The 17,438-nt window shown below is 31.9% G+C and overlaps 2 protein-coding genes across 2 annotated transcripts; both read right to left on the reverse strand.

Moving 5' to 3' along the window:
* Positions 1 to 2,288: 2,288 nt before the first annotated feature.
* On the reverse strand, positions 2,289 to 4,144 carry LOC110099145 (protein GPR107-like). The gene has a single exon (XM_020826223.2). It carries the CDS (start codon positions 3,972 to 3,974, stop codon positions 2,622 to 2,624), a length of 1,353 nt encoding a protein of 450 aa, XP_020681882.1. The 5' UTR covers positions 3,975 to 4,144; the 3' UTR covers positions 2,289 to 2,621.
* Positions 4,145 to 13,417: 9,273 nt separating this feature from the next.
* LOC110099152 lies at positions 13,418 to 14,064 on the reverse strand. Its single transcript, XM_020826234.2, has 2 exons — positions 13,710 to 14,064; positions 13,418 to 13,602 (listed from the first exon to the last, which is right to left on the reverse strand). The coding sequence occupies exons 1-2, from the start codon at positions 13,960 to 13,962 to the stop codon at positions 13,577 to 13,579; spliced, it is 279 nt and encodes a 92-aa protein (XP_020681893.1). The 5' UTR covers positions 13,963 to 14,064; the 3' UTR covers positions 13,418 to 13,576.
* Positions 14,065 to 17,438: the final 3,374 nt, after the last annotated feature.

A 17,438-nucleotide genomic window follows, 5' to 3' on the forward strand; every position in this document is an offset into this window, starting at 1 on the left:
TCAACCATTATCTCCAACTTTCCGTTTCTCATCCACTTCATTCCTTAGAGCATCTTCAATGGAACGGCGAACAACTGTTTGTCGTTCTTCTGTAGCTCCAACCGAGCGGCAATTCTTACGTCATTTCATCGCGGATGAACAGTGCGACGCCAATATTGACGTCGCACTATTCATCTTCGCCATTTTTTGGTCTCTACATAACTTGCCGAAGAAAGGCACGAAAGAAGAGAACGATCGTTACGAGGCAAAATGGAGTTCAATTGGAGATGAATCACAACATTTTGGAGTGAAAATGAGATCTTCGGTTAGAGATGCCCTTACTCATCTATTAGCCCTCGTCTTCTTCATTTTTCCCTCCTAACAGAACTAATACCAAGGCTCACAATAACCAAAAGATTAAGGAAAGGTTACATAAAATTTTGAGCCCGCATTTTTTCTAGCACTCTCACTTCGGTCTTCCATGTTTTGAAAAGTCCTACTTAAATTCTCAGTTTTACGAGGGCAGCATTTTCATATCTACTAAAAGGGCTGGTGTCAGTTTTTTTCCAAAATTATGTGATCAAATAGTAATCAACTACTATAGTCACCAGCATCAATCAAAGTGTTGCAGTTGTGGAAAGTGGGAGAGTCAGTAATTAATATTAGACAACTCAAAATACAGTGGAAGTTGTAATTTTTTGACCATAGTGAAGGACAGTTGTTTGATTTAAGGTTTCCCTTTACCCGAGAAAACATGAGATGAATTGCTCTTGTTTAGGACATTATTCTGTGCGGACATCAGATGGAAAAAACTGTCAGGTTTTGTCTCTGTAAACAATAGAAGCACATCATGAACAATAAAAAGTCAGTTCACTACATTTTTATTGTTCACAGAGATAAACCGAATGATTCTTTCCATCTGGTGTCCGAATAAAATAATTCATCCTTGTTTACGGGAATTGTTGAGGCTATCAAACTTTATGATTGTAATGATTGACTAATGGGATTCTTCGCAATTTAAATCTTGAAATTCCTCCTTCACTTGCTGGGAAAATTAGAAAAGAGAGTTGATAGCAGATTACTAGAGTGAGATCTTATCATCAATATTTTAGCGGAAAGGGCCCCTATATTTCAGTATTGCTTATTTATAAATATATCCAAGTGCAATTTGATTGCTTTAGTCGACCACACAATCATATAAATTCCCAAAACTTAAATGCAAAAAACAAAATGTATTTTATAACGTCAAATAATTATAAATTTGTCACCAATCTGAATCTATGCCTCTATCTCACCAAGAGTTAACTGACCAACGCAATAAACTTGAGTGGAGTTAAATCAAGGTCAGCTTTAACTTAATTTAATTTTGGCCAATTTAGTTCCCCACTGCTTCTGGCCATTCACTGAAAGCTCGTAAACTTGAATGGTATATGAAATATACAGACTAAAATTGGAATTGATCTAATGAGAGCCAAACCAGAACCCTAGCACCAATTTCAGAGCTTATTATTATATTTGACATCCACCATCTTAAGACAAGTTATGCCCATAATTTTTCAGAATTCAAATCTACATCTGCAATTCCAATCAACAACAGCAGCAACAGCATCAAGCCTTTGTCCCACTATGTGGGGTCGGCTACATGAATCCTTTTTCGCCATTGTGTCCTGTTAAAAGTCAAATTCTCATTTAAATCTAATAAAGAAAGATCAGTTCTAATATTTTCTAAGCAAGCCTTTTTAGGTCTACCTCTATCTTTCTTAACATAAGTCAAATTTAATACCTCAACTTTCCTAATTGGGTCATCGGAAGGCCTCTGTTTAATATGACCAAACCATCTAAGGTGACTCTCTCTAATCTTATCTTCCACTGGAGCTACTCCAACCTTTTCACATATATGCTCATTTTGTATCCTATCTCTAGGGGTAAAGCCACTCATCCACCTAAGCATCCTCATCTCTGCAACACTTAACTTAGTATTATGCTTCACTTTTAATGCCAACATTCGGCACCATAAAGCATTGCAGGTCTCACCACCATCTTATAGAACTTTCCCTTAAGTTTGAGGGGGACTTTTCTATTGCACAACAAGCCTGATGCATTCCTTATATATATATATATATATATATATATATATATATACCAGAATTTGATGAACAGGAATCCATACCTTCATTGAAAAGTCTTTAACAATTCATTCCCATGATTTATCCAAAACTCTGAGCTTGTGAATAGCATGCAAACAAAATTAAACATATAAACCGGCCAAAATTCTGAAAAAAACAGGAACTACCCTGCAACTAGAGTGATTTGTGTTGAAACACCAGAAGTATATTAAATTTTCAGAGAAACTATAAAATCAAGGATTGTAACCAGTCAGAAATCAATATAGACAATAAAGCCCCAAACTTCCATGGCAAAATGTTACTGCAGGTACACATGATAACAAATGGAAGTTCCATATGAGGATTTGAACAGGAATCCCCATTTACATAGGTAAAGGAGTGACAAAAATATCAAGTAAAATAAACCAAATACTACTACGTGACGCTGAAACCTCCCCAAGATGGGGCAGTTGTGCAGGGTAAATTCTCATGGGCGAACAATAAAATACAATTTCTAACAACCCTTTATACCTGTAATCATAATTCAAATTCGTCCTCAAGCTTGATAGCCTCTGCCGCTGCCTCCTCTTCTTCATCATCAATTACAAAATATGGGTTGTGGACCTCAGGCCTAAACTTGTATCCTGTAAAGATATAGAAAGCAAGGGTAGCCAGCTCCCCAGCTACCACACTGGTCCAAAGATATCTATAAGAGGTAATAGTAACCAAGGCGTAAACCACAACTCGAGTAAAGTAGATGTAGCAAATTACTACAATATAGTATTGCCGGAAAAGTGTAAGCTTCATAAGGTTAACAGCAGCTTTGCCATCCGTCCTAGCCGCCTCACGAAGGTTTTTAATGGACCAGACAATAGGGAAGAGAACAGCACAGCAGCAAATGACATCGACAAGAAGAAAGACTTGCTTCCATGTAACCCAATCTCTGGCGTAAGGTCCAGACTCATCAATCACCACCTGAGCTATGTTTGCAACGACCTGGAGAGGGATTACAATCATGAGCACTTTCTTTTCCTTGTCCTGAAGATACGGTTTAAGGAAGGACCAACCAGTACCAATCAGGACAATCAGAGTGAATAAGGATATTCCTTTCAAGAAACTAAAGATGTAGAAGAGAACGTCCCATCCATGGGCACTGCCAGTACGTTCAATATACAATTTGTCTTCAGCCTCGCATATAAGATTAAGCGCCTTGAGAATGACAACGGCCAGCATGAAGTAGTGGATTCGGTAAGCGGTCTGCCTCTTACGTAACAAAACAGAAACCCATAGCGCCGCAAGGCTGCCATAAACTAGAAAGAAAAGGAAATAGACAAACGGCAGGTTGGCGGAACCGGCGGAGAGGTAGACGCTGCGCCCAGAGCCAGGCTCAATGTTGTACATAGCGGATCGAACAGACATAGAGACGTGAATCTGAGGAAGACAATTAGCGAAAAGAAGGGTGTACTGACCCGGAACGGTTACGTTGAAAAGGGAACCAAAGCTAGTCGCGCGGCCGGCCGGAGCAGCGGCCGGGAGATAATCGAAGGTGTAGACGAGCTTGACGAGCTCTGATTGAAGAGCGCAGGTGACATCCAGCTCCTGGATCTGCTGCAAAACGTGGATCCAGGTGTCGCGTGTGCTGAGGAAAAACCCTAGCTGAGACAAATCGAGGTCAGGATTGGTATCCGAGAGGGAGATCCTGGAGACTTTGAGATCGAGAACGCCACTACGTGTAAATCCGAACTCGTCGAAGGGTATTATCGTTCGGGCATCATTTTTCACCTCAGTCTGGCGGATCTCCGCCGCCGACGGCGAAATCAACAACGCAGCCACCGCCAGCGGTAGAATAAGAAGCGCCGCCCTTCCGTGGAGAGAGCCAAAGATCTCCATCACTGCTACAGTGATCTGATCTCTCCCCTTCTCCCTCAAACTTTACCAGATGACGAGGCACTTCACGGTCAAAGCGCAGATCGTCGGCGAGGGCAAGAAGAGGTTCTTTAGCCTTGTGCAGAAATGCCTAGGACGAGAAAAGTCGCTAGAAAATGGAAAACTACGAACATTTCACGCGGCTGAAGAGACTATAAAGGGCAATATTTGATGGGTATTTTCGTAAATCTTCTAGGATATAAGACTAAAATATGGTTTTACACTTTTACCGGACCGACTCTATGGGATAATTATTTAATTCAATTTATTAAACTTCTTTTAGGATAATTACTCGGATTTGATCTTTTTTTTTATTTTATAAAATTTGATGAAGTATGGAAAATAATAAATCAATAAAAACATATCAAATTACTTATTTTACTGTATTTTATTACATTCTATTGTTGTAATTAAAAAATAAAAATATTATTTTATGTTTTTTTTATTAAATAATATTAATTATTTAATTATCAAATTATATTGAAAGATATTATAGTACAATATGGTGAGCAGTATAAATCATAAAGCATGTAGGGTACATTTTTATTTTATTCAATTTAATATAATGTAATTTTCTAATAAATAATACAAGTAAAATTCAGTAAATATTGTAAATCCAAATTGATTACATCTTGATAGGAATCTCAAATTTATTTTATATACCAACTATTAAATTTTGCTAAATCTTAATTTTTTCAATTTTTAAGATTAAAAAGTAATCAGAGAAATAAATCCTTTAAATTGTTAAACCAGATGAATTGTGGAACATGTCGTAACTCATAATAAAATATTTTGTTCTTTCTCAACTATAATGTTATATAATACATTTGGAAGACTAAGGTTTCATTTGGAACGGCTTTATTACTGCTTCATAAAGCAGTTTTTTAGTAAAAAACTAAAATTTTTATACTAGAAAGCTGCTCTAAAAATCAGAAATAAAGTCGTCCCAAACGAAGTCTAAATGATTAATCATAAATTGGGCATAATTTTTGTTTTCATTACTGCTTTGATAAAATTTTAAGTTGATTAGGACATGAGATGGGTTGATTAGGCCATGAGCTGCTCGTTTTTTTTTTAATCCATTTGAAACCATTTTTATTCGGCAAATATGTATATTATCATATATCTTTATAGGTATTTAATAAATATCTAGCGAGTCATGATAGAAGAACTAGACCTCAAAGCGAGTCATAATTGCTATGGTGCAGGGACGGAACCATCCTTTATTTTCAGGAGGGGGCAAACTTATAAGTAAAAGTGTAGAGATTTCGCAGATATGCCGGGGGTCCAAGGCGGGCAACGCCCCTTGGCGGGGTTCGTCCTGTAATAGATGGTGGTGGACAAATTAACTAAAGACTCTTATAATAAAGACTAAAAAATAGATGGCGGGGGACAAATTACCTAAAAATACCCTGGGCTTTAGGTAGATCCGCTCATGCTGTTGTGGATGGTTTAAAAACTACAGATGTGTTGTTGATGTTCATTAAATATTATTAAATACTTCATTCCTTGTGCTTCTTCATTTCTCCTAATTAGGCCTACTATTTTGCAGTTGTTTAACCTCATCCTTAACCTCATCTTTGAAAGGGAGAACTATGCCTCTTTGGTTAAAAAGCTCTACTATTTAGTAACTACCTGCTTTATATATTATACATGAAAGAAAAATGCTTAACAGTTTAGTTACTTTATTAATAGTATTTCTTCTACCTATGTAAAAATTAAGAAAGATGACCATTTCAATGCTCTTAAGTGGAGGTATTTTAATTCTATCATGCATCTTATACCCTAGCTTTTGGCCTTTCTAGGCGCATTTGGAGCTTCATTTTGCTAGTTTTTTTTGGGCTTTCTTGACTAATTTTTGGTATTTCACAAGCCCCTTGACGCTTTCATGGACCATGATGAATGGCACTTTGATGGTCCATATGGCAACCAGGGAGCCACTCTCAATTCTACGAGAAATTATTGTGTGCGGAATCCGAATGCATTTGCATTCGGATTCCAATCTGTGATTGGTATCCGAATGCATTTGAATTCCACACACAATAATTTCTCAATGTCTACACTCAAAATATGATGCAATATATGTAATTTTGGTATTTTGTCTCATGCCAACTATTCTGAGTCTGCAGGGGGATGAATCTCTACTCTGTTTTTATCTTTGTTTATTTTTATAGGCTTTTGAGCATTGCTTTTTTTTTTTGCAGCTAAGTTTTTCTCTCTAATCCATTATTAAATTGTAATTTTGTTTAGCTTTGATGTAATTATTGATCATTCATAGTATTCACAACAAAGGATGCTGCTCAGAAGGTCACTAAAGCCATACAAGACAAAGAATTTAAGGTTAAGAACTTATTAGTGGGTGTACGACGATGCATGCTATATATGTTACACAATTCTTATGAATAACATTTAGTATTTACTTATAGAACATCCTAATATTTCAACCACATTAAAAATATCATTAATATTCACTTTTTCAAAGTGAAATATATTTTCTTGCTTATATTTTTATGTGATCGTGATATTAAATTATCATATTAGTAAATATTAAAATTTGGTAGTTAGATATTTAAATACATAAAAATTATATGATATGTATGTAAATCCTTAAAAAATCCCAAATCTCTTTAAAAATGGTGCAATCATTAACACAATAGTTGTAATTCATCATCATCTATTTTATATTTTATTTTCTGATGGATCTCTTTTGAGTCATTTTCTAAAATGATCCTCTCCCATTCTTTAATGTATGCCGTTTTGTTCTTTATAATATTGTCTGATTCATCACTTTATTGATGAGAATATTTGATTATATGATGATTAACTCTTTATAGAATTCTTAATTCTCCCAAAGATAGAAACTTCCAATAAAAATTATAGAATTCGTTTGGGACGATTTTTTTATTGCTTCTTAAAATAACATTTTAGTATAAAAAATATATATATACTTTAAAATTGTTTTAAGAAACAGTAAGAAAGCCATTCCAAACGAAGCCTTAAACTTCACAATGATGATTTTTATTATATGTGAAAATAGAATTATTTTGCTTAAGAAATTAAATGACTTTGAAATCATTTTTTATTTTTTAGTAAGATTGTTAATTTTTTTAAAAATAAGTAATAAAAGCGAATATTTGCTAATATAAATTTCATTTGGGACAGCTTTTTTACTATTTTGTGAAGCAATTTTTTAGAAAAAAAAAATCTAATTAAAAAACTTTTGGCAAAAAAATTACTTCAAAAAGTACAAAAAAGTGATCTCAAATGAAGACATAATTAGACTAATAAAATTTTTATGAGTTATAAATTATAATTTAGACCAGCAGAGTGGCAGTTCACCCATCTAAATCTCTTTTAGTTACTGATTAGGATGTGTAATCTATATTGCATCATCTGATTGGTTGATTTTTTTTAACTAATGTTTTTTATAAGAAAATATGCACAATAACCTTGCTTATTCTTATTGATTTTCTAATATAAAGTTGTCATATTAATAAAGTATTTTCTTTTTCTTTTTTTAAATTTAGGCATATTTTTATTTGCAGACTAAGTGATACAAATAAACTATTTTTATAATATTAACGGAATTTAATAAAAAAAATCGACGATGATTTTTTTTATCAATTAAATCTGATTTTTTCTAACCCTAAACTAATAACAAAATAAAAATCTAAGTAGGTCCCACCTCCCAGCAAACTTGGACAGAACAACTTTATAGATGATATATACAAAATAATAAAATGAAACACTATACATATATATATATATATATTATTTTAATGTCAAGAATATGTATAATTAAATTTAGAATGTATTTAATTAAGGCTTTATTGGGGATATATTTCTTCCTGCTTTCTTAAATTGTTTTCCGTATAAATTTTTTTGAACTATAAATTTTTTATTAGAAAATCATTTTAAAAAACAGTAATAAAGTTGCCACAAACAAAGCCTAATTCTGAATTGATGAGTGTAATTTGATAATTTATGATAATTATTAAAAATATAAAATTTAGATAAAAATGAATTTTAAAAAATCTAGAGGGGACTCTTTTAGAAATGAAGCTTTCTTAATTTTTTTAAAGTTTAAAGGGAAATTTTTTTCATTAATTGTGACTTATATATATAGCATGTATGAATAGATTATAAAATTTTAAGGCTTCCTCATTTGGGCTTTCTTCAATGATATTATTTCGCTTTTTGAGAATGACGAGGAAACATTATAAAATTCTCGAACAAATGATAGTTATTGTTTGAGCAACGAAACTTTCATGCATGGTCAGTAGTCATATCTTCTACAATAAGCAAAATAATGTGTTAAAACCTATTAAATCACTAGTAAAGATGAAAGTAGGAGAAGCATATGAATGCTTGAGGGGAGAGAGATTATTACGTGCCGAGTTTAGGTCCAGAGAATCGTTTAGTTGTGTGACTGTGAACAGTAAAAGGGCAGTTATTGTTTACCAGTGCTCTTTTGCTGCATTTTTGCTGATAACAATCATAAAATTGAATGATTATCTCGGTCTAAACTCAACACTTAATGATCTCTCATGTTTGAGGGGGTTTATAATGCATTAAAATAGTGCATATTCTACATTATTTCATGATTGAATAAAGGCAAAGGAAAATTTTGAGAGGGATAAAATAAAGCTAGTGCACATTTGAGTCAATTTTTTGGAGAATTACGATCAATCTTGAATATTGGCCGCAAATCTTGTATGCACTTGAACAAAATCTTTCTGTGATTATGATGATTATTTGGGCTTCTGAATGTTGTATGTTATTCAAATATATTGATAAGTTATTTTTATGCTTATGTAATCATATGCGCTTAACGAAAGTATCATACACATAAACATACTACAAAGGCATTTATAAACTTATGATGCAGATAGGAGCGGAACTCCCATTGATTACATAAGCATATGATGATATGAACATAAATACTATGATCTTTAGGCAATTGCCCCCAACAAATAGTAAATACATTAATCATTTTATTTATTAATTTGAATTCCAAAAATATCCTTACAACCAACAGGTCGAATCCTGCAAAGGGGCGCTGCCCCCTTGCACACTCGACAGTTACTTATAAGTTTGCCGAAGAAGCTCATGAAAGATCATAGTATTTATGTTCATATAAATTCGATAGGTGAACAATGTGACGCCAATATTGGCGTCGCACTGTTCACCTACACCAATTTTTGTGTCGTTGTATTTGCCGAAGAAGCTCATGAAAGAGGAAAAAGATGGTTACCTTCGCAACAAGATGAAGAAGCGCACGAAAAAGGAGAAATAAATGGAGTTTGATTGGAGATGAATCACTGCATTTTGAAATGGAAAATGGGTTTTTCGGTTGGAGATGCCCTAAAGCGACGAGTTGGGTGGGGTATTGGGTGGTTGTGGAGTGAAGGTGATGATAGGAGGCGGGGCGTCCAATTGGTGAGGTGGAGGTGGACGGAGACGGCAAAAGAAGATGGACAATGAGTCAAAATGCTCAAACTCGACAACATTAAATCTTTCAATTAAGTTCGAGCTAGGCCCATTTAAATTTGGATCAAAACACTTTCAATATTGTTTGGTTCATCTTATTTAAACTTTGATTTCAATTAAAAATTTGTTAAAATAAAAGTACAAATGTTCATGAAATTATTTCCAATTTTTTTAAATTCAAATATTATATGATAATTCATGTTTGATGATCAAATGAAATTTTTTTTGTGATATATCATTCTAATTAAAAAAAAAAGAAGTCAATGAGGATATAGGGTGAGTCTTAAAATCTTTGAATTTATTTTTAAATTAGCATTATATTAAAATCCAAATATTATTATAAATTAAAAAAATTAATGAGAATATGACGATTGAATTTTTGTCCGTACCCTAACCTAATTTTGGGCCAAATCCATTAATGGAATGGATTAGCATCCAACGCCGTATTACTACAACTACCGTCCCACGCTTTTCCCTTCCCCAGATACTAACCTTGCTTGCTGGTTCACACAATAAATTTATAATTAAAATTCAATTAGAGGGTTTACATACATAGTTATAAAATCATTTATTTATTAAATATTAAAATTTTAAATTTTATTATTTACTCATATAATACATAAAAATTTTAAATTAAAGTAAAAAAATAACATCCTCTCACTCTATTAAATGATTTAAATCCCATTAAGTGAGATCTCAACTAGATATTACATGTCGTACATTAGCCATAATGTTACGACATCTCAACGATATTTTATGGGTGTTTTTTGTCTCTTCTTTTCTCACATGTAGAGGTGTCGATATTTGACGCGATCTTAAAATTCCAGGTTAGTGTCAACCCGTTTGTCATACATGTCGGTTTCGACTTGACCGGGAAACCCGAGAATGACCCCCTTGTGACCCCGATCTGCCTTCCCAGCGCAAAGTATTTCCCTCCTCCCACTCTAAACTCGCAATCCGTATGGTCCAGATTCATCTCCGCGCTCGTAATCTGCACCCTAGATGATTAGATATCTAATCACTAGCTCCACCACCCGGCCGCGACCGGACCGGAACCGCACTCACGTTGTACGTGCAGCCCCAGCGCTAACAGCCTCGCACTGTACCCTAACCAGTGCCAGCACCCAGTCAGGCGATGCGCTCACAACCACATCTTAATGCTTCGCAATTCGCGTCTGTCGTTAGCGCCCGATATTTCGGATTTTCGGATCAGGTCGGGTGAACCCAATAACCCAACAGGTTGGGTTCAGGTCTGAATTTTCGTCCCGTTTACAAAACTGGGTCGGATACGAATCAACTCATTTGAACCCGGATCATTTCCGGATAGGACCTTAAAACCGACCCGAAACTCAATTTTGACACCCTACTTGCATGCCGCGCGCTAATCTCATGTATTCCTTCTCGAAGAGATTTCGTCATGACTTCCTCACATTCTTAGTCATTTGCATGCTGTTGTAAGTCCCATTAACGACGTTCCAAGAGATTTTACCACAGCTTTCTTGTCTCTTCTTCATTCGGTGAGAAATTCATAAAAATGTTTAACATATGTTTTAAGTGTTATGTACTTATGTGTGTAATGATGTAATCCACCAATTTTTATTTTATTATATGAAAAGAGAGATATAAAAAACCACATTAACCATGCGTGAAATTTGAATTTTTTACATAAATTTATTTGGGGAATTAAAAAATTTGTACTAGAAAGCTATTTTCTACAAAGCTTTAAAAAGTTGCTTTCTTAATAATAGCTTTTCAAATCAGAAAGAATATCGTCCCAAATGAAGAATTTTTTTTACTTCAATTAAGAAAAATTTAAAACAATTTTTTATCCTTAAAGAAAATCAATTCGTATTTCATTCTTCTCATTAATATTATTAGAGCTTGACGCCAACAACCTCAACCGAAACGTTTGACTCGGGAAAAACTATCTCTTGCATTAAATATGATGACTTCAAAGTTCAAACAAGGAAATAATTGATATCTTTTGCTAAATGTCACAAAGCTCAATATTATTAGTTTTATAGAGATAAATAAGTTATTATATTTCTTAGAATCTTATATTAGAATCTTACTAAGCCTAAATATGATGCCTTTGGTTATAGAGCTTTGAATATAGCCTAAATCTCTGTAACAAGTCTTACATTTAAGACTTCATTTAGGACAACTTACTTATTGCTTTCTAAAGTAAATTTTTAGTATAAAATTTTATTGAACTAGTAATTTTTATACTAGAAAGTTGTTTTAAAAAACAGCAAGAAAGTTGTCCCAAACGAAGCCTAAATCCCTTAATGAGATTAATGATTATTTATCTAATAGTTTCATCATGAAAATGATAGTGCTGATTTTTTTTTATCTGGACATTACTAAGGGAAAGAAAACAGAATATCAAAGCCTTGCATGCTGAATATTTGTGGTGATAAAATGAGAGAGTTTTACGTCTTAGTCTTATACGAAAATTTCAGCAACATGCAGATAAATAGAATAACTGTAAGAAATATTGAAGCTTTAATGTGAGAGATTTGGAAAATATAATAAAATTTGTGGGGCTTAGCTCAATTGCAATGATTCCACCATTGTTCATCATCAATTACAAATGATGATTTTCCCATAATTGAGAAAAGAGTTAAAACTTGATATAATATAATATATATAAATTCTACATGACAAATTTCTTGGTGGAAAGTAGAAGAGCCATGTGACCTAAGATTTATTTTCAAGGAAGTGTTTTATGTTTGTTTAGATGTTCTCTTTTGAAGAGAGGAGATTAGAGATTAAGAACTCCATCATAAATTTTGGTGAAATATCAAGAGCTAGAGTCAGTGTCGACGGTGTACATTGACTTTATAGGCGATAAATTGTGTTGTTATTTTTGCAAGGGTAAGCTACAAAATCAACTAGCGTCAGTGTAATTGCGAGATAATGGTTAAATGATCATAATTAGCAGATATTTCTTCAACCACCACCACCAGATTATGATTCTTTGATTACAATTCTCTTACAATAGTTTTGTGACATTTATCACTTAAGTACACCATTACTTACTAAATTTGACCACCATCACCAAATTATGGCCATTTGATTAATTTCATGTGACTACAATCCTCCAACTATGCATTTTTTTATCATTATCATTTAACTACACCATCACTTCCTAACTACATTGTTTGTCATTGCCACTGATGTTGATGAATGTCATCACTCATAAGACTAATACAAGTTGTTGACATTAACTCTGATTCCAAACATCAACACCAAGATTTACTTAGGACGTCTCAATCTCTGGTCTCGCCTCTTTAAAGGAAAATGATCATATAAGCAACAATGCTAAGATGTTAAACTTTTTTACTCTACTATCGCATATGTTCCGACATGCAGTTTGAGAGGATATTTCTAGTGAAGAAATCAAATTTCAAAATTTTCACCTAAAATTTAACAATATAAATAATAATACACTTGCCCTAATAAGTAATAACTAGCAGTTTGCAAGCAAAGAATTTCTTCTTGCCTTTTTTTCTTCTTCTTCCTACAAGGTAGTAGAAATTTTAAGTTAAATTTTTTTATAAAAATTTGATCAAATTAAATTTTAAAGCCATTGAATATACTTAATAGATAAATAATGGATTATTATTATTATTTGACATTCAAAATAAAATAACATTGACTTCAATTTTCTCCCATATGAAGGCTTCTAGATGAAAGCACTCTTTAAGGGTAAGGGATTTCAAGGCACGTGCGATCAGCTCCGCACAACCTCCTCCCCTCCGTTCAACTTTGTTTGTGTACAGTACCAAAGCTCCTAATCCTATCACGTTTTATCAAATAAAACTATAATATTTTTTTACACAAAAATATATATATATTTACTCTTAAAAATATCCTCTATAGATAAAATAATTAAAAATAAAAAAATTAAGATAGCTACATATTAGTTATAATTACAATAAAAGAAAGTAAATATCGCAATATGTATTATTATATGCAGCGTCAGTCCATTTATACCATTTTATATAAATATTTACACAAAATAAAATACAAAAATCAATAAGCTTTTCACTCACCTAATAATCTCTCCCCCTTCACACCAAAATCTTCTCCTTACAATCTGTAAAATCTCAAAAAATTATCATATTAATAAAAATAATAACATAAAAGAAATTCTCACAATATTCATAGATTTTGAAAACTGAGAGTTGGGACTATTGTTATTACCTGAAGCCAGAGATGGTACCTTGTAGAGAAGCTGGAGAGTGTCCCGGCTATCGCCGGAGGCGAAGAAGGAGAAGCAGGCCATGACCGGCGAGCCGAGAAAGATGAAGCTGACTGGCACCATCCACAGCTGATCATTCGATTGGTGGAACTGTAAGATCCACCAAATCAGTAGCACGGCGCCGGCGACCGCCGATAGGAGGAAGAGAAGGATGGCTGCTGCTGGGATCTTCTTGCCTTCATAAACCTCCTCCATTAGAGAGAGAGAGAGAGAGAGAGGTTTCAATTATTTGAAAGTTGGAAGATGGAAATGAGGAGGTTAAGAGAGAGAGAGAGAGAGAGAGATTTTCTTGTAAAAGGGGATATTTCTCCCTAGTTGTTGTCTACCTTAGTTGCTACTACTTCCAAAAAGAAGAATATCACAATCTTGGAAAAGAAAAAAAAATATATTTATGAAAGAAAGGATATATTAATTGAATCTAAAGTCTTTAAATAAGATTTTTTTTTTTTTAATGAAGGCCACCTTAACCTAATGGTTGGGAGTTTTGGGTCCCATCATAAAAGTTATAGGTTGGAACTCTCATGTATTTTTGTGTGTGTTTGAGATTAAATTTGCTTTAAAATCTTAAAAATAAAAAAATCTTTTCATTCGATTTTTATAGCATTTAATTAAATTTACAAAAGTTTTAAAATGAATAAGGGATATTTAGGTTTTAAACATTAATGATTAGGATCTACTAAAAATAGATACTATACTATATCAAAATGCATTAAGACGAGCTTTGAAATTTCTTAAAATTCAGCTAAAATTTAGCGGAATATATTGGAATTTTAAATATTATATTTCAATAAAAATTGAAATATTAAAATTCATTATTATGACATTTTTATCATATCTTAATTTTTTTTTTTTGCTAAAAGAATCTAAATTCGATAGAGGTGCCGAAAATAGGTTTAGGAGTTGGTTTCGAAATTCGGATTGAAAAGGATTTGATATGAATTCAATCACCCAAATACGACCATATGGCAATTGGGATGAACTGAACCGAACTCGATAATTTATTTAATTAAAAAATTAATAATAATACTATAGTGTTTAAACTTAATTATACAAAAATTTAAAAAAAAAAAAAATGTATCAAAAAGCAAACAACAAAATTAAACGAGTCACTTTCAGATCAAAATTTGAATCGCATGTCAACTCGAACTTGACTCATCAATTAAATAGGTTAGAATTTCTAATCCAAAATCTGACTCAATATTTATTAAACGAGTTAACCCGAATCTAAATTTGTCCAATGAAGTTGCTAGGTCTGATCATGTATTAATACCTCTAAAACTCTTGTTATTAATAAAATTCATGCAATGGGTCCACCACTTTCAAATATACCAAAAGCAGTAAAATATTTTTCCTTAATAAAATGTTTTCCTAGCTTAGACTTCTAATGTATTTACATATGAGGCAGAGCACTCTAAAAAAACATTATTTTATGGCATATTTATATTACAAGTGTCAAATAATAAATGTATATACTCTCATAACTTATTCAATTGTTGACAATTTTAAAAAATTTTAATTGCCTAAACAAAATTGTTATCAAAGATAAGTTGCTTTTTTAAACCGCAATTATAATTTTTATTTTGTTGCTATTTTTTCGTTACTTTAGAAAAAATATATATTCAAAAGATGTTTTCTATAACAATTTTTAAAAAAATTACTTTATCTACAGTAACTTTATAAAGCAGTAAAAAAACTGCCTCAAATGAAACATAAATGCATTATTACGAGTCAAACAAAATTTATTAAAATTTAAATATATTTTTTTCTAAGTCAAACTGGAGCATATGTATTGAACAAGACTTTTTGCATGCTGATTTTAAGCTAGGCTGGTTACTGTCAAAAAATCATCTTTATTATCATTATTATTTTTTAAAGTAATTTTTTTATATAAAAATATGTAGTTAAAAATTTTATACTGAAAAATTGGTTTAAAAAATAATTAGAAAGTTGTCCCAAACAAAGTCTTGATTTTTATAAAGTTAATACCTTTGCATGCTTAAATGCAAGTTGATTCTAATATCTTACCCGAAAGAAATAAATATATACTAAAAATTTAAAATTTTTAAGTATTTCTTAAAGAAATTTATCAAATATGATATAGATAAATATGAGACAGATTAAGGATTTATTTGAGATGACTGCAACGTTTAATAAAATTGATAAGCAGAAATTAAATTAGCTACTTTGATTACAAAAAGTACATTTCCTAGAGTTAAGTCAAGAAACTTAAAGACTTATCTCAGTCTCCATGAAATTGTTTATTCTTTAAAATTATCAGAATGCCTTCTTCGAATGGAGAAACTATTTTGTGCGGACACGAACATCGTCTAGAGACCAACCATAATATGCCACATAAATGGTATCGAGTAATACCAAGCAGCAAGACCAGCAAAAGAGTGACATGTCGCATTCTGATTGGTATCCGGAAGATATTCGCATCCGCACAGAATAATTGATCCTTTGAATGTGATTTATCACTATCTTTATGAAATTTTTATTTTTTTTTAACATTATCATAATCCTGTTTTTTATATTATTTGTATAATTAATGAAATATATTATCCTCAAAAAAAGCCAAAATGACCATAAAAAATATTCACCATCAAATTATTGCACCATATTAAAGCTTCGGGCTACAGCATTTGTTAGGCTTGCAAAAGCATGGATATAATCCTATGCAACATTGTATAAAAATGGCGACATTGATTGATACCTGACGTTAGCACAAATCTCAAAGTAAATCAAGGGTCTATAACTACTTCGGTTAATTATCTTGTAACTTTCACTGCTAAAATGTAAATAAGTATTATAATAAAAAGAATCCATATTAATAAAGGAAAGCTAATCCCGTCTCCAACTAATCATTGATGCTTTATAGGTTCCGCTTTATATGAAAAAGTCATAAGAAATCTAGCAGCCGTAGGCATCACTAAAAACAAATTATTTTGATAAATTAATAGTAAATAAAATAAATAATATCCTATTATTAAAAAATAGGGCATATCCGATTATTAAAAAAAAAAAAAAAAAAGATTTCTCTCTCTTTCCTGATACTAATATGTTAATTTTTTAAATATAAATTATGCAACATAATATTTCTCTATAATAATTTATAGATGAGTCTGAAGTTAAAAAGTCGACCAACTTACATTTGATTAGCTCATTTTTGTTTTTTTGAATATTTAGATCAATTAAAATAAATTCATACACATATCACATACGCAAGACTTTAACCCAAAACTTCTTAATTGTCCACAAAAGCTTTCAACCAATAGACGTTTCGCTCCTAATTTTGGCTTCATTTGAGACAATTTTTTTACTGCTTTTTAAAGTAACTTTTAAGTATAAAAATTTTATTAACTAAGTATAAATTTAAAAAAAAAAAAACATTAAAAACTTTTTCACAAATAAAACCTTAATTCAAATCACTAGAGTATATACTCATGAAAAATTTTCGGATAAAAATATTATTCCTCATTTTTATTGGAATAAGTTCATAACCAACAATTTTTAAAACCACTTAGCACCGCAATATTGCAATTTTACTTAGTAACCCAACCTTTAACTGTTTTTTTTTATGTTAAACCCAACAATATTTATAAAATTTCTTTTGAAACCTAATAATACAGCTAAAGTCTAGCACGAATTATTATACAACTTCAAAAAATAAA

The sequence above is a fragment of the Dendrobium catenatum genome, unplaced genomic scaffold (assembly GCF_001605985.2).
Source record: "Dendrobium catenatum unplaced genomic scaffold, ASM160598v2 fragScaff_scaffold_264, whole genome shotgun sequence".
NCBI classification, from domain to species: Eukaryota; Viridiplantae; Streptophyta; class Magnoliopsida; order Asparagales; family Orchidaceae; genus Dendrobium; species Dendrobium catenatum.

Bases quoted from the DNA above. Each gene is read 5' to 3' on its own strand.
- LOC110099145 (XM_020826223.2), bottom strand. From the start codon at position 3,974: ATGGAGATCTTTGGCTCTCTCCACGGAAGGGCGGCGCTTCTTATTCTA.
- LOC110099152 (XM_020826234.2), bottom strand. From the start codon at position 13,962: ATGGAGGAGGTTTATGAAGGCAAGAAGATCCCAGCAGCAGCCATCCTT. The intron at 13,603-13,709 runs GTAATAACAATA...GAGATTTTACAG, and splicing joins GGTACCATCTCTGGCTTCAG to ATTGTAAGGAGAAGATTTTG.